The sequence below is a fragment of the Aspergillus thermomutatus genome (genome assembly GCF_002237265.1).
Source record: "Aspergillus thermomutatus strain HMR AF 39 chromosome Unknown NODE_308, whole genome shotgun sequence".
NCBI classification, from domain to species: domain Eukaryota; kingdom Fungi; phylum Ascomycota; class Eurotiomycetes; order Eurotiales; family Aspergillaceae; genus Aspergillus; species Aspergillus thermomutatus.
The window spans coordinates 1-23,298 of NW_020798358.1; the positions used below are offsets into that span (position 1 = coordinate 1).

General features: G+C 51.2%; 10 protein-coding genes across 10 annotated transcripts; 6 read left to right on the forward strand and 4 right to left on the reverse strand.

Moving 5' to 3' along the window:
* Positions 1-989: 989 nt before the first annotated feature.
* Positions 990-1,796, forward strand: CDV56_100320 (uncharacterized protein; the record flags this gene model as incomplete). The annotated part of the gene is made up of 2 exons (XM_026753939.1): positions 990-1,520; positions 1,590-1,796. Coding segments are annotated over 2 exons (738 nt in total), but the record flags the coding sequence as incomplete, so codon positions are not given.
* A 480-nt stretch (positions 1,797-2,276) lies between these two features.
* Positions 2,277-3,986, forward strand: CDV56_100527 (uncharacterized protein; the record flags this gene model as incomplete). The annotated part of the gene is made up of 1 exon (XM_026754146.1): positions 2,277-3,986. The coding sequence occupies one exon, from the start codon at positions 2,277-2,279 to the stop codon at positions 3,984-3,986; it is 1,710 nt and encodes a 569-aa protein (XP_026610495.1).
* Positions 3,987-4,622: 636 nt separating this feature from the next.
* CDV56_100899 (isocitrate lyase/PEP mutase family protein) lies at positions 4,623-5,784 on the reverse strand (the record flags this gene model as incomplete). Its single annotated transcript, XM_026754518.1, has 3 exons — positions 4,623-4,697; positions 4,761-5,242; positions 5,307-5,784. 3 exons carry the CDS (start codon positions 5,782-5,784, stop codon positions 4,623-4,625), a joined length of 1,035 nt encoding a protein of 344 aa, XP_026610496.1.
* Positions 5,785-6,272: 488 nt separating this feature from the next.
* CDV56_101152 (putative MFS transporter) lies at positions 6,273-7,995 on the forward strand (the record flags this gene model as incomplete). The annotated part of the gene is made up of 6 exons (XM_026754771.1): positions 6,273-6,392; positions 6,439-6,499; positions 6,546-6,717; positions 6,776-7,044; positions 7,097-7,739; positions 7,800-7,995. 6 exons carry the CDS (start codon positions 6,273-6,275, stop codon positions 7,993-7,995), a joined length of 1,461 nt encoding a protein of 486 aa, XP_026610497.1.
* Positions 7,996-8,301: 306 nt separating this feature from the next.
* CDV56_101465 (transcription factor domain-containing protein) lies at positions 8,302-10,703 on the forward strand (the record flags this gene model as incomplete). Its single annotated transcript, XM_026755084.1, has 5 exons — positions 8,302-8,500; positions 8,553-8,958; positions 9,016-9,594; positions 9,805-9,920; positions 9,970-10,703. 5 exons carry the CDS (start codon positions 8,302-8,304, stop codon positions 10,701-10,703), a joined length of 2,034 nt encoding a protein of 677 aa, XP_026610498.1.
* Positions 10,704-11,494: 791 nt separating this feature from the next.
* CDV56_101915 (uncharacterized protein) lies at positions 11,495-16,106 on the forward strand (the record flags this gene model as incomplete). Its single annotated transcript, XM_026755534.1, has 15 exons — positions 11,495-11,582; positions 11,629-11,662; positions 11,709-11,758; positions 11,807-11,901; positions 11,949-12,094; positions 12,141-12,324; positions 12,370-12,724; positions 12,775-12,825; positions 12,876-13,183; positions 13,229-13,329; positions 13,374-13,546; positions 13,600-13,762; positions 14,404-14,488; positions 14,543-15,907; positions 15,960-16,106. The coding sequence occupies 15 exons, from the start codon at positions 11,495-11,497 to the stop codon at positions 16,104-16,106; spliced, it is 3,345 nt and encodes a 1,114-aa protein (XP_026610499.1).
* A 49-nt stretch (positions 16,107-16,155) lies between these two features.
* Positions 16,156-17,938, reverse strand: CDV56_102539 (uncharacterized protein; the record flags this gene model as incomplete). Its single annotated transcript, XM_026756158.1, has 6 exons — positions 16,156-16,356; positions 16,405-16,812; positions 16,865-17,393; positions 17,443-17,567; positions 17,614-17,707; positions 17,763-17,938. 6 exons carry the CDS (start codon positions 17,936-17,938, stop codon positions 16,156-16,158), a joined length of 1,533 nt encoding a protein of 510 aa, XP_026610500.1.
* A 931-nt stretch (positions 17,939-18,869) lies between these two features.
* Positions 18,870-20,283, forward strand: CDV56_102879 (M20 family metallopeptidase; the record flags this gene model as incomplete). The annotated part of the gene is made up of 5 exons (XM_026756498.1): positions 18,870-18,965; positions 19,021-19,403; positions 19,447-19,836; positions 19,882-20,009; positions 20,054-20,283. The coding sequence occupies 5 exons, from the start codon at positions 18,870-18,872 to the stop codon at positions 20,281-20,283; spliced, it is 1,227 nt and encodes a 408-aa protein (XP_026610501.1).
* A 6-nt stretch (positions 20,284-20,289) lies between these two features.
* Positions 20,290-21,548, reverse strand: CDV56_103044 (uncharacterized protein; the record flags this gene model as incomplete). The annotated part of the gene is made up of 2 exons (XM_026756663.1): positions 20,290-20,609; positions 20,738-21,548. The coding sequence occupies 2 exons, from the start codon at positions 21,546-21,548 to the stop codon at positions 20,290-20,292; spliced, it is 1,131 nt and encodes a 376-aa protein (XP_026610502.1).
* Positions 21,549-21,833: 285 nt separating this feature from the next.
* CDV56_103229 (aromatic alcohol reductase) lies at positions 21,834-22,901 on the reverse strand (the record flags this gene model as incomplete). The annotated part of the gene is made up of 2 exons (XM_026756848.1): positions 21,834-22,778; positions 22,833-22,901. The coding sequence occupies 2 exons, from the start codon at positions 22,899-22,901 to the stop codon at positions 21,834-21,836; spliced, it is 1,014 nt and encodes a 337-aa protein (XP_026610503.1).
* Positions 22,902-23,298: the final 397 nt, after the last annotated feature.

Consider the following 23,298-nt stretch of genomic DNA (forward strand, 5'->3'; position numbering starts at 1 on the left):
CTTGCTAGCTGCGGCGCGCAATCGGATATTTCTATCCAGACCGCGCGCACCTCCTATTCTAGTTCTTCAGCGAGTTCTTATTGTACATACCTAGTCATAGGTTTTCCTACGGTCTAGCCCGTAACACCTATATTCTTTAGCCTAGTAGTATTATATGCCCTAATTCTATATTAATATAAGATATTAAATAGTATAATACTAGTAAAGTAATTATTTAGGTAGATTATATAGTAATTTAACTATAGAGGGAGGTATTTAAGGAGATGTAATACTATAGATCCTTCTTATATACATGTTCCTAAGCTTCCACTGGGTTCCAACCTCTTCCTGATGGTTCTTCTAGAATATTCTATGGTTGAGGGCATGGCCGACAACCACAGCCCAGGCCGTAGCCTGTGACAATAGAACCTATCTATATAAGATCTTTATGCTTAATTACTTTTAGAAGGCTAAGGGCATAGCTTAAGGGTATAAATATCTAGATATAACTATAATTAGCTATAGTATATAGCTTATAGCCTTAATTAATTAGCTTATTGTCACGGGCTAGAAGCCGATTCAACCTATAACCTAGGTTTGGACGGTAAGAAATCGCTAAGAGGTTCTAACTAGGGCCGCAGCGGCCGAACACGAAGAGGGGTGTGCGAGGGAGAAACGGGGTCACGTGACATGGCTGTTCACGACATTACTTAGTACAGAATCACGTGACCTAGCCTGCCTGAGGCAGTTCGCGAGTGCTCAGTGAGCTCGAGCATTCAGCGGGCCTTGCCCGCTACATAAATAGCTTATATCTCTAGAATATATATTAATATTATCTCTCTTATATATACTAGAGAGGCAGGCATCTATATTAATATAAGGCTCTTACAGCTTACTAAGAAAGATAATAGTAAATTCTATACTATAGAGATTTACTATAATCTTATAATAGTAAGTTTTCCTCTCTCTCTCTCTCTTTCAAGTATTGACCATGGTTGGTATTCTATCAGGGCGATCTCACCCTCCACTACCTGCGGTGGCTCCGGGCCGCTTCCAGCGGCGGTAAAGAGGTGATTCTCGAACTGGCCTTCTGGATGGGCCCAACCCTGGGCGTGGCCGATAGCACCGTCCGGACCAACTACGGAGATCGCAGCCACACGGCAGCCACGGACCGGTGGATCGTCATGCACATGCATATCCCGCTCGACGGGGCTACATTCATGGGAGGCAACAACGTCCTGTACGTGGGGGTCCGGAACATGGGCATTTACCACAGCCAGGGCGTCTACCTCCCCGCAGCGGTCACCCGGGGATTCAGGCAGGGGTATCGGGCTGAATTCCGGTATTCAAGCTCCTACGCGGAAGGGGAATATAACAGGGGCTCTCTGCGAGACTACAATTCCCGGACTGATACCATTGCTTGTCCCCGATCGCGCCGTGGCAATTCATCGCGGCGGTGGTATGTTGGTCAGAATCGGGACAGTTCGGTTCCTGGGTCGGCCAATGCGAATGCGGATTATGGCCAGTTGCTGAATGACTTTGTAGGTTCCCTTCCCCTGATCTCTCTCTACATATATGTATCTATGTATGGATATACTAATGACGAATAGGGTGCATGGCTCCACGACCAGGGTACCTTCTCCGTGGACAATCTGGCGTACCTCTGGCCATCGCTGCGAACCATCAGAATTGACAACGGCTTTACTGCAAACATCAATGCGCGCGACAGGTTGGACCCTGAGGATGGCGCGTTTGATCAGAATTGGCGGCCAGATGGAGATGCACCGACGGATCCATGGTTCTATCGTAATATTTGAGTGTTTGGGGGAAAGACTGTATATGAGGATGCATATTTCTATAAGCGTGATATAAACCCCAAGTTAGCGTAGAATTGGGTACTGTATTGGCAGTGTCTTTACAACAGAGATGGAGACTCAAATCCACGGTCGAAACTTATGTAGTGCATGAGTAGTTATATGTCAACCTGATAGACCTTTAGCCTAGTGTTCTACTTTTTTCCATACTCGATTAATTGACAGACTGTAGATATGTATTTGACTTGATATAATCAGCTGCTAGTACTGGGACTTAGTAACTACCACCTTATAGTTAGTGGGGCCGCCCAAGTAATACCTATTAAAGTTATTAAACCCTCTTCTTCCCCTCTTTGTCTTCTTTCTTTCCCTCTCTTTTCTTCCATCTCCTCCTTTCTCACACACACACTCTCTCTTTCCACAAATGAACTACTGATATAAGAAGAAAAACAACACAAAAGAGAAAAAGGAGAATAAATTATCATGGCAGAGAGCAATTCTCCTATCTCGGACCAGTCGGACCTCTCGGACCCCCCGGAATCCCCCTCTCAAATCATCGGCAGGCGCAGAAACCGCCTCGTGAACATCATCAAGCAGAACGACCTCCCTCAACTCCGTCAATTCATCGCCTCATGCTCTCCCGAGGCTGTGATCGCCCCTGGGACACCATACTTGGAGGACACCTTGTTCCATGCAGCCTCGTACGGCAGTCCCGAGGCTCTTCGCATCCTCTTGGAGGTGTACACTGCGGCCCCGGAAGTTGTCAAGAGGTTTAATCCCAAGTTCTGTCTGCTGCTTGACGCATGTGGTGCAGCAAATATTGATGTGGTGCGCTTTATCTTGGACAGCCATGATAGTCCAAAGAATCGGTTACCGCTCGGGACGGTGGATTTGCATCAGAGAGATGACTCTGGAGATACGCCGATCCTCATGGCTGCGGGGTCGCTGATGTATCTTGACAAAGACGCAGAGGAAGTAGAATATGAGGGTCTCAATTGCACTGAGTGGGTTCGGGATCGGATTGCGAGGGGCCATCAGTTGATTCATCTCCTTCTCGACCGGGGCTGTTCGGCGACAGACGTTGTTCCCCCTTTGCCAAATGATCTCTCTCCTTGGGGAAGTCAGGTGCAAGACAGTGTGCTTGGGCTTGCTGTGTCGAGGGCCGATGGTCCATTAGTTCAACGGCTCATTAACTCCGGTGCCGATATCTACCTTAAGCATCAACACTTCCATCATGCCAGGGTACCGTTCCAGCTCAGGACCACAAAGGATCACGCATATGATGTCACGACGCTCCACCTGGCAAGTTTCTTCTACAATCCCGATGCTGTTAAATTGCTCTTGGATCATCAACTTTCCAAGAACAATACCAACCCTGACCTGGCTTCCTCCCGTGACAGTGATGGGCGACTCCCACTGCATTGGGCAGCTAGCGGCCCTGGAGGTTTTAACTGTAGACTCCTGGATAAGCAGCTCAGAATCACAGAGACCCTTCGACTCCTCCTTGACCATGATTCTACTGGTATCAACCTTGTTGACAACACTGGATCCACGCCGCTGCACTATGCTGCTATCTCCCACGCTATGTGCGGTTGTAGCCAGCACGCTGAGCTTGCTATCCGCACTTTACTCGAATATGGGGCTGACCCCCGGATCCCCGATGGCTCTGGCCGTACCATCCTACATCTATTAGGGTACAATTCCCACCAAGGTGACCCCATCACGACCACACTCCTGGATTTAATCCTGTCACACGGTGCCAATATCAACCATGCGGAGAACAACGGCAAAATGGCATTGCACGTCTTTGCTCAGAATCTGCGGCAGGTCTCGCCGGCAAAGTTCTTAATCGAGCACGGGGCGGATTTCCGCGCTCGGAATACTCTCCGGGAGACGCCCTTTCATGCGGCAGCGCGGGGGTTTCTGAATGATCATGTACGCCGTGATGGGAGAGATGAGGAAGTGACAACTGCGAACAAGATCAGGCTTCAGGATGAGATGATGCGTGCTCTGCAGGAGGCTGCCGGGGAGGATTCTGCTATGTTGATGAGCCAGCCAAATGCGGAGGGTAAAACTCCGCAGGACTTACTGGAGGAGACCAGAAATCGGTGGCAAGGAAGGGAGCAGCCCATACCAGGCCCCGGAAGAGGCAGAGGCAGAGGCAGAGGCAGAGGGCAGCCAGTAGGAGCATAAATATAATTGCAGTTCAGGAAGAATATCTCATAAGGGTAGCCATCGTAGCACTTCTGACATATTTTGGAACTATTGGAGTGTATCAGGTCATTATAGTAAAAGACTAATCACAAGTGCTATAAGTGATTTTTCAATCATTTTTCTGGATATCATCCACGAGAAATAGTATCTCATGGTGTAAGAAAGCCTTATTCGTGAAATGAAATGTTTTGTTTTGAGGTAAACTCGTACCTTATTCCGACCGAACAAGAAGGTTTAGGCCAGCGTATAAGGCGTATGGCCAAACCCTATAATAGATAGGGATAGTGGTATCCCGCATATCGCCAAAGAGGAGGGGTGTTATTTATGCTCCCTACCCTGAATCTGAGCGAGTGATGACATAGACGAGGTAAGTATGAGATACAAAGCCGACTTACGTCGATAGTTATATCACGACCAAATAGTATTCCATCAGATCGGTATGGTAGAGAACGGCTCGTTTCTTGTGACTTTGCGAAGCTGGCAGATTCTAGGTACCTCTTTTCATCTTGAAGACCAGGAAGAACTGCATAAGACAGGAGAGAATATGCAGGACTTTCTACATAATCTTTCTCTGTGTACTGTACCTAGAACGATGCAGATATATAAGGTACTGTTCTATCTCTGTCTAGTTCCGTCTTCAAGATCATTGACCAGCCCGTTCTCATTATACTCATATCTCGTTTCACGAGCCTGGCCATTGTCAGCATGAGATGATCTTCCCTGAAGAGACAAGGTAGAAAGTATATAACATACCCAATAACGGTTGAAACCTACACCCTCACACACCTCCGAGTATCCCAATATCATGGGTGGCGCACCAATGGTCATGCTCTTTTTCAAGTCATCCAGAGTCTCTCGGATACTCTTGAGCTTGGCAGCTACAAGCGTCCAAGGGTACGCAACTGCACAGAATCCCAACTGCGCCAGCTCCAGCGCAGAGAGATTCTCCGTCTTCCCCCCTTCAATGATATTCGCAAACACTGGGATACCAATCTCCTCAGAGCAACGCTTCATGGCCTCCCGGTCCGGCAACGCCTCCACAAAGACCGCATCCACACCAATCCGCTTGAACTCCTTCGCACGAGTCATCGCTTCGTCCCAGCCATGGATCAGCGCGTCGGTCCGGGCAAGGACGAAGATATCCTGGCCTTCGTTGCGCGCATCACAAGCGGCTTGAACACGGGCGTACGCTTTACCTCGCGAGACAACAGATTTGCCCTTTGTATGGCCGCAACCTACGTGACTGTCAGCTTAGCCATGACGGGGTATACTGATCCTCCAGTGAAGTTGGGAACCTACGCTTCGGCCACGTCTGATCTTCAATCATAACGCCGGCCGCACCAGCCGCGGCAAAGCACTCAACGGTCCGCTTGACATTCATCGGGCTTCCGTAGCCGGTATCACCATCCGCCATGACGGGGATGCTGGTCACGCGCACTACCTCTTGGATCTTCCTGCACATGTCCTCCATTGCAATATATCCGGTATCGGGTAGTCCAAAGCCACTTGCCACGGCGTACCCAGCGAGGAAGATAATTGGGAACCCTGCCTCTTCGACTAAGCGCGAGGAGAGTCCGTCGTAGCTGCAGGCGTGGGCGATGATCTTGTTGGGGTCGTTGTGAGCTTCGAGCATCATCGTCCGAAGGCGAGAGGCTTGTGCGCTTGGGATTCTCCCGCGGACATTCTCGAGTTTGACGGACATGGAGGTGGTTTCTCCATTAGAAGATGAGGTGGGTTGGTCGGGGGTGGTGAACTTGAACGGGTATGGGACGGTCATTGTGATTGCTTGCTGTGAGTAATTGGGTTTATGTACTAGAAAGAATGAAATAATTATATGTTTGGATCTGTTATCTTCGAGACAATAGACAATCTATTTATGATGTAGACAGTACATTATCTGTCAAATATCGCGGCTATTTGCTGGTTGAGTTGTAGTATGGGGCGGGTAGTTGGCAATATCCGCCCACCCTGTGCGGAGTTCATCAACCACCGAGGATGTAGAATGAAACTGCCGTACATGCGGAAGAGGAGACAGAGTTCAAACGGATATTGCCAATTAGCCGATCTGTTCGCCTCTACCCCGTGGGGAAGAGACCTGGGGATAGAGCATGGGCGTTGATCCATTTGCAGGGATCCAGAAAAGGTGGATCTGGCAATTGTTGAGTTGAAACTTTATCCTCGAGGTGCATGCAATATAAAAAGGACAATCCATGATGATCAGTAAGTTCATAACAATTCTTGCTTCGAACACCAGAAAACTGCAGCATGGACCCCATCAAGGAGACGGGCTCTCGCCACTTGGAAGACGTTCATATCAAAGACATGGAGAAGCAACCTCAGCAAATCCAGGTTGCTCCTTCTGATCAAGCTCATATTCGGAGAATGGTAAGAAGCAAGACCTTTCTCCATTAGCAGCGGCTAAATGTCCCAGTTCGACCGCCGTGTCTTGCCTATTGTGTGCATTCTTTACATCCTGTCGTACTTGGATCGAGGTATCTCTTCATGTTCATCATTACGTACAGAATCTAACACGAGCAGGAAACATCGGGAATGCAAAGACTGCTGGCCTGGAGGCCGACTTGGGCCTGACAGACTCTCAATGGTCGTGGGTCCTCAACGCTTTTTATATCTGCTATGTTCTTTTCGAGTGGACTACAGTGTTTTGGAAACTCCTTCCAGCGCACCTATATGTTGCTGTATTGTGTATCTGGTACGTGTGGACTGCTCTATCCTCAATTCTTGGAACGAACTGAGCAGCAATGTATCAGTTGGGGCGCAGCAGCCATGTGCAGCGGTGCTGTGGATAATCTTGCCGAGCTGATTGTCTGTCGCTGCTTGCTGGGCGTATTTGAGGCTGCCTTTGGTGCTGGGGCGCCATATTTCTTGTCACTCTTCTACCAGCGTCGAGAGCTGGGATTCCGTGTCTCTTTGTTACTGGGTATGTCGCCTGTGGCCAACTGCTTTGCCAGTGTTTTGGCATACGGCCTCACTCATATCAGACATTCAATCGCCTCCTGGAGATACTTGTTTATCATCGGTAAGTGATAGCGTCTCGGGTTGAAAACCGCAGTTCAATTTGACCTAGACAGAGGGTGCACCCACCGTTCTCTTTTCCGGCATCGTCTTCTTCTTCCTCCCCGATTCGCCGGGCACAGCCAAATTCCTGAACGAAACTGAGCGGACTCAAGCCGTCGAGCGACTGCAGACCTTTGACCGTACGGCAAAGAACCGACTCGACCGTAGCCAGGTCTTTAGGGGACTGACCGACTACAAGAACTGGGTGCACACCTTCATCCACTTCTGCTGCAATTTCTCCTTTGCGGGATTGTCCAATTTCCTCCCCACGATCTTGCATGATATGGGATATACCTCCATCAACGCACAGGGTCTAGCTGCACCGCCATACCTCGCTTCCTTCTTTCTATGCATCGTGGCAGCGCTAATCTCCGACCGATACGGCAGACGTGGTCTGATAATTGCCGTTTCAGCGGCGACAGGGATGATCGGATACTTAATCCTTGCCGTGGTGCAAGATGAGTCGAAGACTGGGGTGCGATACCTGGGCGTTTGGCTCGCCACGTGCGGAATTTTCCCGGCCCTAAGCATCAATATCACCTGGTTGCTAAACAATCAGGGTGGGGATTTGAAGAAAGGGGCCGGGATGGCGATTCTGGCTGTATTTGGTCAATGCTCGAGTTTTGTGAGCAGTACTGCGTTTCCGCAAACAGAGGGGTATGCCAATCCTCGATCGGTTTGATAGCAGTGCATTCCTTGCTGATATACTCCTCATAGCCCTTTCTACGTCCGAGGATGTGCCATTGGATGTGCTTTGACCGGGTGCATTGCAGTCTTTGCGCTGGGGCTGTATGCGAAGCTGGTCCATGAGAACAAGGTGCGGGACAGGTTGTATGGCTCCGTGGATGAGAATGTTCGGGTGGACATAACTGGGGATGGCGATAAAAACCCTCAATTCCGCTACTTGGTTTAACGGCTGTTTGATTGCAGAGGGTACAAGTGGCAGTTTCTGTCGATGAGGCGTTGGTTTGTCCTCTAGTAGTGTGCCTTGACAAAATTTATTAATGTGATGTGATTGACTGGCAACTAGACAGCTGTCTGGCTATCTACGATTTGTCCTAGAGTTTGTTCCAACCTGATAAGTAAAATGTACCAACCAGCTTCGAGATTAAGACAATTACTCGCCCGAGTTCCCGTGGCAATTAGTGCAATGTACGCAACCTTATTATTCACCCCGCATTTTGCAACATCCTCTCTGTCTCTTCGTCTCCTCACCAACATGCCTCGTCCGTCTCGGAGTAGAGCAGCCGCCGAATACCAGTTCCAACGCGCGTATAAAGCCTGCATTGCGTGCCGCCAGAGAAAAGTGAAATGCGAATTGGATACGGAACCCCCCCGTCCGCCGTGCACACGGTGTGGAAAGCTGGGGATCCAATGTCTGTTCACGACGAAGCAGCCATGGTCGAGGAACTCGAATGGTATGTATTTTACATTACATCGGAAGTAGCCAGCAAGCTCATTATGGATTAGATACGTCGCGGAATACCGCTCCAATGCAGAGAGTCACCCGAAGCCAGGTAAATGACCGCCCAGACGCTGCGTGCAGGGGCTTTCTGCTCTCGGTCAAGGACCCAACCGAGGAGCATGTATCTGGCAAACTTCCTGCGGATGGAATATTCAATACAGTCCTACGGGAGAAAGTAACTAGCGGTAACGACGCGTTGAATATTCTGTTCGATGCGGCAGTTCAGCAGGACCAAGCGCCCATTGTCTCCGGCACAGAGGCGGATAAGACGCCCCAGCAGCCATTATTCGCGAGTACTAGTTTGAAGATTGACTGCAGCTCGGAGACTGATGTACTGAAAATATGGAGTGGTTGTCGCTTTGTCAAGATGGGATGGTTCACTGCGCGCGAAGCAGTTTTGTATGTTGATCTGTGAGTACGCCATGCTCCCGTTCATCTGGACGCTTGTTGTCTGATTATGATCTGGAGGTTTTTCCGCAATATGGCTCCTTTGTCGCCTATTCTGACAGACTTCTTCGCCTCTCATCATACGCATTATTGGCTCATCACGCAAGAACCAGTCCTGTGCTGCACAATCCTGATGATCTCCTCGAGATACCATACCCTACCAGGGCCGTCCGGTGCCACGCGCGGATTCTTCATCCACAACAGGTTATGGCAGCACTGCCAGCACCTCATCCTACGGATCATGCTCGGACAGGAGAAGTTTTCCAAAGCAAAGACAAGGCATTTGGGAACGGTCGAGGCTCTTCTGCTCCTATCAGAGTGGTACCCGCGGGCATTACATTTCCCACCCGAGAATGACGGATGGGATTCGGATTTGATGTTGACGGCGCCCAGCGAGAGGGACCCGCCCCCTGTGACGGAAGAGAGCCCCATGCAAGACCGTTGGAGAGAAGACGTTGTCGAGCCGACGAGACGATCGGACCGGATGGCCTGGATGTTGGTAAGCTCTGCACTGGCTCTTGCACACGAGCTTGGTGTGTTTGCTACCAGCAATCGATCGGATCTGGCAGACAGCCGAATTGTAGGGCCGGATGTTAAGGCGTATGTCTGCCATCTGGATGTCAGAAGGCAGCGGCTACCGGCTTTACTTTATGTTATTATCAATCATCTCTCTTCGCGAATTGGCTGTACATCACTAATGCCGGAGAAATGTCAATTGACCGGTCTCAATAATTTGTCGGAGGTTAGCCCGGAATGGGCAAGACTTATGAAATCGTGGGTGGAATTGACAGACTTGACTCGGACCCTCAGAGAGACGTTCTTCGCTGATCCCAGTCCCCGAGACCGTCGTCAGATTGACAATGACTTGTTAGGAGAGTGGAAAGGGCGGCTTGGGCTATGGCGACATCATCATCAAGCTGTCGATAGTAAGTCAGCCACCGAATGGTTTGTGTCCGGATCTGATATTCAGAACAGACCTTCATTATGATACTGTCCTCGAGATCGAATACCAGTACCTGAGAGTACTCTCCAACTCTTTGGGCGTCCAAGGCATCGTCGAGCGAGTATTATCACAGACAGAACCCCACGGAACGATAAACACGACATTCGTTTCTCATGCGCGTCAGATTCCCCTAAGCAGGAGCGAGTACGAGTTCATCGAAGAAGTAATCGATGGCGCCTGTGCAATTCTTACACGTATTATCTCGCTACCAGGAACGAAGCCACTGTCATTTTACCCTATCAGAGTATTTCTGCGTGTCATCAGCTCCTCCATCTTCATTCTCAAGGCTCTTGCTTTGGGCGTAAGACCGACAAAACTACAGGAATCTCTGCATCTGCTGGACCAGGCTATCGCTGCTTTGGACTCCGATCTCCTGGACGACATATACCTTGTTTCGCGGTATGCGGCCTTGCTAAAGATTCATGTCTCGCGGCTCCGGCAGACCTTTGCCAATTCCAGCCAGGTTTACGGCAAAGGCGATTCATACAACCAAGAGCCTGGTACTTCGGTGCCCACAGCTGCTGAAAGATTCGACTGGGATCCCAGTATGATGGATTGGTCTGAGGTCAACGGCTCTGATGACTGGTTGTCACTCCCGCTAGACCCTTTGATGGCGCCGTTTGGGTCCTGGGACGGTGGACTCACGGATCTGGGGACGGGCTCAGGCGATCTGAATCTGGACTTTATCTGGAACTTGCCCCCATGATATCCCCGACTGTGGAAGACATGTCTGTATCTCAGGCGCGCAAAAAATTCATAAGGGACTCACCGGGAAGTCCAGAGAATAGTCTCAATGTCGTTCCGTTAATATCCATCTGAACTGAGATACTGCCCTTTTTCTATGTTCTCGTTGATTTTAGACTATTGATGACTGTGGAAGGGATCCGGATGCTGATAGGGTCCTTCAGGCTCCAAATGATTAGATTGAAATTCTCTCATATCATGTCAAAGCTGGTGGAGACTTTTTTCAGTCTCCTGATTTACCAAGGGCAAATCTCCCTGGATCTACTCAAAGCGGGGAAATTCCGCTGTCTCTGGATTCACTGAGAGTGTGGACCTTCCCCGGTTTATTCACTGATGCTGAGTCTTTCATAGATATTGCAGTTTGATTCACAGATATAGTTGCTGTTGCAGGGATAGACCTAAACTTAGAGCCACATGATTCACAGAGTTTCCTAGATATACAACATGTGTCATCCCATGCAAACTGTCAAGACTCCGTACTTGCCTCTATTCCTATACAAATAGTCGGCATATCCCTCGGCAGCCAATGCGGGGAGAAAAGAAGGTACCCCCAAATTGCACGCGTCTGATTGGCCCCCAGATATTCCGAAATCGCGCCAAGAAATACGAGCTCTGAAAGCGCACGCGATTGCACGCCTCTCGGTACTTGACTGCTGATATCTCCCAGCTTGAGACCGGTTGCTCAAAAGCCTCTTGTTTTCTGCCTTGGAGAGAGGCAGATATCATAGCACTCACGCATCCAAATAGATCACAATGAACGGCGATATACAGACCAAGAAACGGAAATGGGAGAGTGATGAGCGTGTTGGCTCCGCTGCCACTGGCTTTTTTGAGGCATTGGGTATTTGACTTTGCTGCTGTTGATGGGCGAAGCTGATTTGATGTAGTTGAGGCTGGAGTCAAGTACTGCTTTGTGAATTTGTCAGTCGACAGCCCTCTTTGCTCCCGTCATACTGACTCTCATCAGGGGGAGTGATCATCCGGCTATGCTCGAGGCCATGATCAAAGCGAAACAGGGTATGTGTTCTCAGTCCTGGAATGAGACTCGCAACTGACAGGGAGAAGAAAACTCGACCAAATTCCCTACGATCATCACCTGTCCTTCGGAACTGGTCGCTTTATCGGCGGCCTTGGGTTACGCTCAAGTAACCGGATCTCCAGTACGTTTGGGCCTCTTCCTAAAATTGAATCTCACTGACTGTGAAAGCAATGTGTCATTGTACATGTCGACTGCGGAACCCTCGCCATGGGCCAATCCATCCACAATGCCTCCGTCACGCGAGTACCAGTCCTGTGTTTCGCAGGATTGAGTCCTTTCACTGACAGCGGGGAGATGCTCGGTTCGAGAACAGAGTAAGCTGACGCCGTTTTTGGCTACGGATCAACCTAACACCCATAGATTCATCCACTGGCTGCAAGATGTCCCCGACCAGGCATCCATCGTGCGACAGTACTGCCGTTATTCAGGAGAGATCCGTACTGGCCGCAACATCAAGCAGATGGTATATCGGGCTATGCAGTTTGCTACGTCCGATCCGAAGGGTCCGGCATACCTTACTGCAGCACGAGAAGTGTTAGAGGAGGTAAGTTATTGCTGTCAATTCGAGGCAGGTTACTTATGAAAGTAGCAAGTGGAAATCCCTGACTTTGGGAACGAACTCATGGGCCCCGTCACCCCTTGCGCATTGCCTGAACCCGAAGTCGAGCGCATCGCCGCCGCTCTGCTGGACGCGAAACGACCGTTGATCGTCACGGGCTATATGGGCCGGAATCCACGGACGCCGCCGCTCCTGGCAGAATTATGCGACAAGCTGCCCATCAGCGTTGTTGAAACTGTCGGCTCGGACGTGAGTATTCGCAGCGATCACGAGGCATACCTTGGTGTGACGGTCAGCACGCACCCGGCTGTGTGCGAGGCGGATGTCATCCTGGTGATGGACTGTGACGTGCCTTGGGTTCCGACGGCAGGCAAGCCTGCAGAGGGTATGCTCTTTTCTCTTCGATTTTTTCAGACAAAGACTTACGTGGAACAGGAACAAAGGTATTCCATCTCGACGTAGATCCGTTGAAGCAACAGATGCCAGGTGAGTACAAGCACCTCTGCCCAATCTCCACTCGATACCAACGGACGTAGTCTTCTTCATGAAAGCCATCCGGCGATACAAGGTCAGCTGCGAGCTCGCCCTGCAACAGCTCAACGCCTACCTGGACAAGCAATCTCTCGACAGAGCCAAATACGCCGAGGCATTCGACGCACGCGCGGCACGCTACAAGCAATGGAGACAGAGCCTACGCGACCTTGAAGTTCCTTCACCGGAGGGCATCGTGACGGTTCCATACCTGTCATCCAGACTACGGCAGCATCTACCGGAAGACGGTGTTATTGTTATCGAAGCGGTCACCAACGCCATTCCGGTCATCCATCATTTGAATCTTACCAAGGTATGTGTGTCACTCTCCATCGACTCAACCTGACTGACGAACCAGCCCGGAACGCTCTACGGCAGCGGTGCAGGCGGCCTCGGCTGGGGCGGTGGTGCAGCACTCGGAGTCAAAATGGCAAAACGAGATTCTTTCATCTGCGCGATGTAAGTTCGCTCAGCTCATTGAAGTCCACAACTGACAAATATAGCGTCGGAGACGGCACGTACCTCTTCTCGCAGATGGAATCCGTGTACTGGATCGCCCGGCGATATAACGTTCCTTTCCTCCTGATTGTGCTGAATAATAGCGGCTGGAACGCACCTAAGGTGTCTACCTTGCTCGTCCACAAGGATGGACTATCGTCCAAGTCGAATAGAGCGGGTGAGCCCTTTCCTCCTAGCTATGGGTAACTGACCATGCTGATGCGGATGTAGACTTGAATTTGTCGTTCGAGCCGTCGCCGGATTACCCTGGGATTGCGGCTGCGGCCGGCAACGCGTGGGGAGCGACGGTCACCAAGACGGACGAGGTTGATTCTACCCTGCAGAGTGCGGTGGAGGTTGTTCGGGGGGGTCGATGTGCGGTTGTTGAAGTTCGGTGAGTTTTCTCCTTGAGTTTAGAGGCAAATGCTGATGATAGGCAGGGTTCCGTCAATGTGGGTGGAGAAGTGACAAACCATTATGTGGCCCTTCAAACGAGAGCATATCGTAGAGTGGAAAGCTAGTGAGATCGACTACTTTCATGCGATTGATTAGGCCCTATTGTCCTTAAACTCCGCAACATCTTGCAAGCACGGCTAGAGAGTATATGGCCAGTGTAGGGTTTACCTAGGACCATGTCACTTAGCATGATATTGATTATACAGCGTATCAATCGCATATATGAAAGATTAAGCATGCTACTATACTTTTAGAGAATGATCACTGAGAAGTGATGCCATGATATTATGTCCTCTGGCTCTATCCCTCGTGGATGCCAGTTGACGCAGATGACAGGCACACTGAGCTGGCGCAGAAACCAGATTAATAGATCAGTACCAATAACCTTATCAGACTTTATTCCGATCCTAATACAATGATTGGCTATTACATGGAGTTATCAAGGATTGCCGATCTGAACGATCTGAGTTCGAATCGTGATTATCGACGGTTGCGGAAAGGTTGATGTCATGGTCACGCATCACAATCATATTTAAGCCATACGACTTTTCAAAGACTCCGATATGGCTCCTAGTTTAGTTTCAAACCCTTTCAGTGCAAGAGGAGCGAAATGCCCCAAAAGAAAAAGCGAGTAGCTATTGTTGGCGCTGGGGCCGCAGGAATGGTAAGCTTCCAGCCACCAGATCTATCCAGACACCGGTCAATTGAAATGAAATAGTCCTGCGCCTCTGCTCTCGCCAACCATCCCGATCGCTTCGACGTGACCGTCTTCGATATTGCCTCCTACACAGGCGGCCAAGCCACCTCCATCTCCCTCGACGAATCCCGCTACGGCGCCGACTGGCTCAACGATGGCGTGCAGGGGGGCTCCCCGATCTTCCGACACACCTTCAACTTCTTCCGTCGGTACAGTTACGAGCCTCACGCGGTGAAACTGCAAGTCGCGTTCGGCAAGGGCGTTGAGGACTTCTTCACGAATGTCTTTCCCTCGCCGCTGGTCGACCAGCTCTCCGACGAGATCAAGAAATTGGGCCGCGTGCTCAAGTGGATCAAGCGGCTGCTTCCGATCCTGGGGATCATGCCTATCAAGATGATAATGAAGCTGTTCCGGTTCAGCGATGACTTTTCGAATAAGATGGTCATCCCGATCATGGCGCTCTTCCTGGGAACGGGGAACCAAACCCCGAATGTGTCCGCCGCACTGCTGGAGAGACTGTTCGACGATCCAAACATGAGGCTATGGGAGTACGACCCGGATACATTACTCCCCAATCAACCGACCATGTACACATTCCCCAAACTCGGCGACTTCTACCGCGACTGGGCTGCAGACCTCGAGTCCAAAGGCGTGCACCTCCGTCTCAACACCCGAGTCAAAATACTGCAACGAGACAACCACGGCATCAAATTACGTCCACAACCCGCCCACTCGGACCACGCAAACGCGCAAGCAGAACTAGACGACTTCTGCGAGATGTACGACGAACTCATCCTCTCCCTCCCCGCGGACGAAGCCAAGGCCCTACTAGGCAAACACGCCACCTGGCGCGAGAGGTACGTCCTCGGCGGCGTGTCCTTCTACAACGACCTCACCATCACCCACTCCGACAGCGAGTACTTCAACAGCATCTTCGAGACGCGGTTCAAGGGCGATCTCTGCGCCAAGGGCTCCTCGGACTCACGACAGGAGCAGATTGCGTTCGCGAAAAGGCAGCCGCCGACGTGCAGAAAGGACGGATGGGAGGGGTTCGCGCCGATGTACTTCACCCACTCCTTCGGCAACGCGCCGCAGTGCATCGAGATGGGGTTCGACTGCTCCCACTACCAGCATCAGTTCCGGGCGAGCGTCGGGGAGGACAATACCTCGCTGGAGCCGGAGCGGCACGTCTACCAGACGATCTACCTCAACGATCAGCAGAAGCACCTGTGGACGTGGGAGAGCGTCGACCCGGACAAGATCATCGCGAAGAAGTGGTGGCATCAGTTTGGGCATCGGTGGCAGCATTACCTGCGTGTTGTCCCTGGGATGATGTTCATTAACGGGAAGAATCGGACGACGTACGCGGGGTCTTGGACTATGGTGGTAAGGCTTTTCTCGTCTCGGATGTGATGGGCAGGTGCTGATGAGCGTTTAGAATATGCATGAGATTGCGTGCATCTCCGGTCTAGCAGCTGCGTATCGCCTTGGAGCCGCGTACGAGCCGTTTGATGACTTTGCGGAGGATCTGTTCTCGAAATACTTGCTTGTTTCGCATGGGGTGCGGTATAAACGAAGACAGTGATCATATCATTCATTGGCAGTATATAGTATACGAGGATTAATGTCAGTTATCATAAAACGTATCGAAAGCTCTCGATCTCCAGGTCAGTCTTGTTGGACAGCCCCTGCGCCAACTCCTGGCTCTCAGTCAACTCCGTCACAGGCCCGTAAACCGCATCCCGCCGTCGGTTCTCAAAGACATAATAGACAAGCAGACAAATGAGGAAGAATGCTCCCAGTGCGAGGCCCGAGACCGCCGCTTTCATTCCGGTCTATGCCCATTAACACCCTTCAACGTAGGAAAGAAGCGGATGACTTACCGGGTATGACGGCTCTTCGCTCGTGACAAAAAACTGCGGCCCAACGATATTTCCCACGCAGTATGCAACAAACAGCAAGGCACTCGTCACACTCCTCTTCGTGAACCCAGCGACGTTGGAACTAATCAGACTCAACGACAGCGGGATATTGACAGCGAAGACAGCGCCCAGCGCCAGACCTGTCAGCCTTCCCTTCTGATTCTCGTCGGGGAGCTGCCAGACCAGCACCATGCCGATCACCGAGACGGTCGTGTTGCCTATCATGCCGAGGATACGCGTGTTGGGGAGGAGGGTTGCGAGGGCGGTGGTGAGGAGGAGAAAGACCAGCTGTGCAGCGCCGAGAGGCATCTGCATGAGCAGGGACTTGAGCGTTGAGAAGCCGAAACCATTGATAATGATCGAGGAGAACTGACCTGCTTAGTTTTCTTGATCATGGAGAGATAGATACGAAGGGACATACGCTGGTGATACCCCCATTGCACAAGTTGACACAGAAGGTATACAGCACCAGAAACCACGTCTGGGGATCCCGCAGCGCCAACCAGACTTGAGTCCACCTGAAGGAACCCGTGTCCAGCACCCCGGTCTTGTTCTTGAGCGTGCGCTGCACGGCGATGGCGCGCTCGGTCTTGGTGAGGAAGATGGCCGACTTGGGCGTATCCGGCAGCAGGAGGATGAGAAACAGCGACAGGCCGCTGGTGATGGCCCCCAGAGCCAAAAAGAGTAGCTGCCAGCTGCGGACGGCGCTGTTGTGCACGTTTCCGATTCCGTAGGCGACGACACCGCCGATGATGGTCGAGACGCAGTTGCCCATGAACCAGGCCGCTTGTCGGGCGGGTTGCTCTTCGCGCTTGTAGAACATGCCGACGATGAGGGAGAAGCCCGGGGCGATGGCTGCTTCGCCGACGCCCAGGAAGAAGCGGGCGGCCATCAGACCGGCGAAGTTGGTCGCAGCCGCGTGGCACATCAGCACGCCTCCCCAGATGAGGCTGGAAAGTCAGACGGGTTGGAATGAGAGAGGGATGGGTTTGAACGTACACAGAAGCGCTGAGGTACTTGGCCAGTGGCAAGCGCACGCAGAGGTACGAACTGGGCCAACTCCAGGCAAAATACCCAAAGTAGAAGATGGCCGGGGCCCAGGCGTATTCTCGTCCAACGATGTGCTTTTCCCGTCAATATCTTGTCATCGAACTGATTGAGTGGACACACCAGATCCTTTCGTAGACCAAACAAGGTCGCCTGACTCAATGCCAGCTTATCCATGAACTGCATCATGTAACATAGTCCCATTACCGGCATCAACCTGTAGCGTTCATCAGCATGTTGCAACGCATTCTGGAAGGTGGGGAGATGCATACACCAGGTCCAACTTCCACAATACCATCCTCTCTTCTTCCGGGGTGTAATTCACCTCGAGCATCTGCCCGACGTCCACATCGCGAATCACCGAGTTTTGGGCCTGCAATTTGAGGTCTCCCAGGTCGGGGATGTGAGGTTGAGTGTGCAACTCTGAATATGAGTGCTGCTTCTCCATTGTGTAATCTCAAAGAAAATGTGATTGTTCTATGTCTTATCGTTGTACGTATTTGACACTCAAGACCAGATCCAAGCAGGTCTTATACTCCACCATCCTGACCATGGACGAGGACATAAACACCAGTCGGCAATCGAAAAGGTTATCAGCCGCTGCCAAAGCTAATGTCAACCTTGATAAGCGCCACAGGTGCCGGTACTGCGGAGGGAGGAAGCGCTTGAAGAGTTTTCCGTCGAGAGCGGCCTTGGCTGGTTGAGTGCGATGACAGCAATCAGCGACAGATCGATAGGCAGTGCGGAATAGAAGCAAGAAAGGTAGACGATTGGTAGGGAGTCGTCGCCTGAAGATAGGAAAACTTGGGATATCGATTCTATCTCTGGTTTCTGGTCTTCTACGCAAATAGAGATAGATAGATATGGCCGGGGGAGTTTAGGGCTCGGCAGATCCGCCAATGCGAGGCGTTGCTCGGCAAAGCGTAACTCTATCGTCGCTTATCATTCCACGGATTCTGGACAATTGGCTCTGTCAATAGATCCTTTTGTTCTTGACATACGGAATAGACCTAGAGGGCTTACCCCATGTCTTGAATGCGGGGAGAACAGAAGCAGGTACCCACTGCTCGCCTGTGGATTCATATCTGCCGAGCATATCAAGAGTGATATCAACAGCGACTCGCGGTGGCAAAGGCACTTTCGTATCTTCTTGATAATCATTGCTCAGAGGCTTACCCCGCATTAACGAGCCGACGTGCATTATCGAATCCGTGGTTCTCTGCCGAGAGCCAGTATCGCTGATCGATATGTCATGGCTTCGTGACTGCTGGAGTTGACCGCGGTCTCTTTTCCCGATGACTCCTGCCGGCGTCTCATAAAGCACGGTCATCCTCTCATGGACACATCAGTATACTCTCCCTACCGAAAGTCAAGGCATCATGGCAATCCTCACGCCCAATATTGATGAGATCAAAGCGTCCATCGACGCAGCCCTGGACAATCTCCAGACCCCCTTGCAAAATCTCAACCGAGAGGTATATTCCTTTCACTACTGAACCTATATCAGCTCTCTGATTGGATTCAATCCAGATATGGTCAAACCCCGAAACAGCCTACCAAGAGCACAAAGCCCACGAGGCCATCTGCGCCTTTCTCGAGGCCCAGGGCTGCACCGTCACCCGCCACGCCTATGGGCTCGACACCTCCTTTGAAGCCACTTGGGGCTCCGGCGGCCGGCTGATCAACTTCAACGCGGAATACGATGCTCTCCCTGGAATCGGGCATGCCTGTGGCCACAACCTCATTACCACGAGCAGTGTGGCAGCATTCTTGGCCCTGTCGGCCCTGCTGAAGAAGTACGGGATTCCTGGACGGACGCACTTGCTCGGGACACCGGCCGAGGAGAACGGGGGTGGGAAGACAAAGTTGATTGAAAAGGGGGCTTACAAGGGGGTAGATATCTCGCTCATGGCGTAAGTCTCTCCTTTGCCTGGTGACAAATTACTGACGAACCAGCCATGCTGGACCCAAGAAGCTGTTCCCCGGGGTCGACTCTGACGGGGTCGGCGGTGTACTCATGAACGCGCGCAAGGAGATTCACTGCGAGTTCACTGGCAAGTCTGCCCATGCTGGGGGTAACCCCTGGGACGGGATCAATGCCCTGGATGCTCTGATTAGTGCGTACAACAATGTTGCCGTGCTGAGGCAGCAGCTGCAGCCTGATGAGAGGGTGCATGTCGCATTCACGGAGACCCCCACTGTGGCCAATGTCATTCCGGAACGGACCAAGGCGTACTGGCAGGTGCGCAGTCCGACGCTGAAGGGACTGAATCAGTTGATGGGGAGAGTCAGAAATTGTATCGAGGCAGGGGCGTTATCATCGGGATGTCGGGTCGACATTGTCGAGTATGGCTCTTCCAGCATTCTTTTTGAGAAGTGCTAATGATGCAGGGATCTACTTTATACTGATATCAAGATCAATGACACCCTCTGCGAACGATACCAGACTCACATGGCTCGCTATGGACGGAAGATCACCAAGCGCCACGACAAGGTCTTGACGGGTTCATCAGATATCGGTATGTCTTCTCCTCAGGCAGAGACTGCAGAGCTGACTCTATAGGAAACGTGAGCTATCTTATTCCAACCCTGCATACCATGTTCGCCATCACAGACCAAGAAGGCTCATTCCCTCACCATCCTTCGTTTGCCAGCGCAGCCGGGGCAGATACAGCGCATGAAGAGGCAGTCATTGTGGGCAAGTCTTTAGCAATGATCGGATGGGAGATGTTGACAGATGAGGGACTCTTTCAGACAGCAAAGAAGCAATGGGAGGTGGCAATTTCGGAGTGATCGATGCTATTCGGGATTCTTGGTGATTTCGTATGCATCATTTATATCAGAAGGCCGCGAATTCTGTTTGACTCCTGATGTAAGGCGATTCTGTCGATTTCTTCCTGGGCGCACGGCAACATCAATGGAGTCGGCACCCATACCAACCAGCATGTCAATTATAGGCTGGCACTGCCACTCGGTAGCCTCAGTATATAACAACTTCAGAAGACGGGGATCACTTTCGATATCTGCACCGGCCTCTAAAAGCAAACGAAATTCATCAGGCTTGTTGAGACGAATAACAGAGTCCAGAATACAAATGTGGATTTCGTCTTCATTCCATGCTGGATTAGCAGCTCGATGATCTTATAGCTTTCATCGCGTTTTAGAGCCAATTGTAAAGGAGCCAAGGAACTTGGCCTTGTCGCCCCTCTTGTCCTTGCTTTCCTTTTGGAAAAGGACACGTTCGGACTGGCTCCATTGTCCAGCAAAAGCTTTATCATGCTAAGGGGGGCGTGCGCAATTGCTGCACACAATGGAGTGTAGCTTTCCACAGGCAACTGGGAGTCGATATCGGCGCCCCTTTCAAAGAGGAGAACCTTGACTCTTTCCTCATCTCCTCTTTGCGCAGCGTATAGAAGCATGAAGTGTGTTTCGGCTTTGATGGTCAACTGCATGCTGGGGCGTTTCTGGCATAAGTGCTGAAGTAGATAGTCCTCAATTGCGTGGTGTCCGTTGAAGGCCGCATGGCCAATAGGTCGGCATCCCTTTGAATCAATGGAGAGCAGATTTGCGCCGCGGGTGACAAGTATACGGACCGTCTCGAAGTGACCGGCCAGGGCCGCTAAAGCAAGGGGGCTTCGTCCTTGAAGATCCTTGAAGTTGATATCGGCACCATGATCTAAGAGTTTAACCACAATCCCTGAGTGGCCACTTGCAGCCGCATATGAAATAGTATGTTCTTGAAAAGAAGACTCCGCATCAGGTTTTGCGTATCGGAGGTGCTTTCCTTGTGGCCAATGGCGTGTACAGGACCAATAGCGCGACCTCCAGCGCACGTCCACCCGGATATTGAGGAATCGTCGAACTGTTACTTCGGAGCCATGCTTTGCTGCCCATAAGAGAGCAGAATGGCCGTACTGCTCCGCATTCCAAGAGTAGAGGTAGTCGTTGAGAGAGCGGTAGAGGAGGGAATGACTCTGCAGGAGGGCATTCAGATCTCTGGCATATAACTCTTTCGCAATGAGAGTGAGCAACTCATGCGGCAATGCTATGATAGACATTTCAACAGGCAGACCAGGAGGCTGCTCCTATTAACCTGAGGGATGGAGTCGTTCATGACTACTGTGGCAGGGAAATCCCCGTCTCTCCAGCGATTGGTGCCTGAGGCGGCCATGTACAGCAGATCACCCATTTTGTAGTTACCTGCTGGTATTAGTAAAGGAGGTTGTTAGGAACAAATATTTTAATTTCCTTTCTTTTTCTTTTCTTTTCTTTTTCTGTTCGTGTCAAAAAGTGGCTATACAACCGCACTCGTTATTGAATTTAAGCTCTGTGGATGCTGTTTTCTATGACGCCATACGCTCCGGACGACGCTGCAGTTCCTTGACCATATCTATCCCAACTTGGGTAAACTCATCCAGGCTCTCCTCCGGCAAACCAAGCAGCTCATTCTGTGCCTTGGCCGAGCAATCACTCGGATCATCCGGGTAAAACGCCCTCGCGTAGAGCAGCTTACTAAAACCAGCCATGTTACCACCCTTAACTAGCGCCAGGCCATCTTCGTATCGCTTCTTGGTAGCCTCATGGGTAACCGTCCAGTCAGCGTCCCTAGTGCCCGTGACGCGCTTGACGCTCTCAAATATCTCGTTTTGGCTGACCACAAAGCTCTTGATATACACGGCCTTGTTAAGCCACCCCGACACAGTAAGACTCTTGTCGTTTTCGTGGTCAGGAAGCTCCTTGAGACTCAGCAGGTTGGCCACGGCGCGCCCAACCTGCGACAGGGTCGATACCGAGTTCTTGGTGTTGCCATCGTCATAGATCGTCAGAGACCGCTTGTCAAAGTCGAACCCGAAGCGCGCCTCACCACCCGCCAGGCTATACTCGTACCAAAACCCACAGCACACCGTGATCCACTGCATGCCGAGCCTCTCAATCTCGTCCCTGTTGGCCTTGGCCACGGGCCCCAGCATTATCTCCTCTCCGAGTTTAATGTTTTCAATGTCGCCAGCGTACCCGTTGGGCATGATGTAGGGAACACCAGCCTTAGCGGCTGCCTGGACGAGCTTGCTGTGGGTGTCCTGGGGCGCAGTGGGGGCTATTGTGATGATAAAGAACTGTTGGCCCTCAAGGGCAGCGACAATAGTGGCCTCGTCGTCATAGTCAACTGGGGCGATGAGGACGCCCTCGGGGAGTTTGTTGCTGCTATCTTTGCGGGAGAGGGCCGTAACTGTGTGTTTTCCGGTTTTAAGGAGAGCGGCGACGAGGTGGGATCCAACAGTGCCTCCGGCCTAAGGGCGTTTGTTAGTTGTTGTGTATGTGGTGCTGTTGAGGGATATACCTACACCGACAATGGCGACTCTCTCAACGGCGTTTTTGAAGCCGGCGGGCTGGTTCTTGGCGTACTCGGGCATTTTGGATGTTGAATTGATGATTAATGTATATTAATTGTTGTGATTGTGGTCAAGAGTGGTGGTCGAGGTGTTATAGCTATTGTTGCTGTTTGATATTCCTCCTTGGAGCAGAGAATGCCTGTCCATTTATACATTTCAGACCCAGTCTCGAGTCTCTCGACATCTCTACAGAGCCATACTTCTATGCCAAGCACCTCTCGGCCGCAGCAGCCGCACACAGGGGCCTGACTAACTCCGCAATAGCCGCACCACACCGCACCGCACCAACATTGAAGCGGCGTTAAGACAGCATAGCCGATATTATTCAACTCCCGACTAACAGACCTCCGCGCATATCTCCGCAATGTCAAGATGATCAGGTTGGAAATCACTATGCGGAGAAAGAAGAGCCTTATAA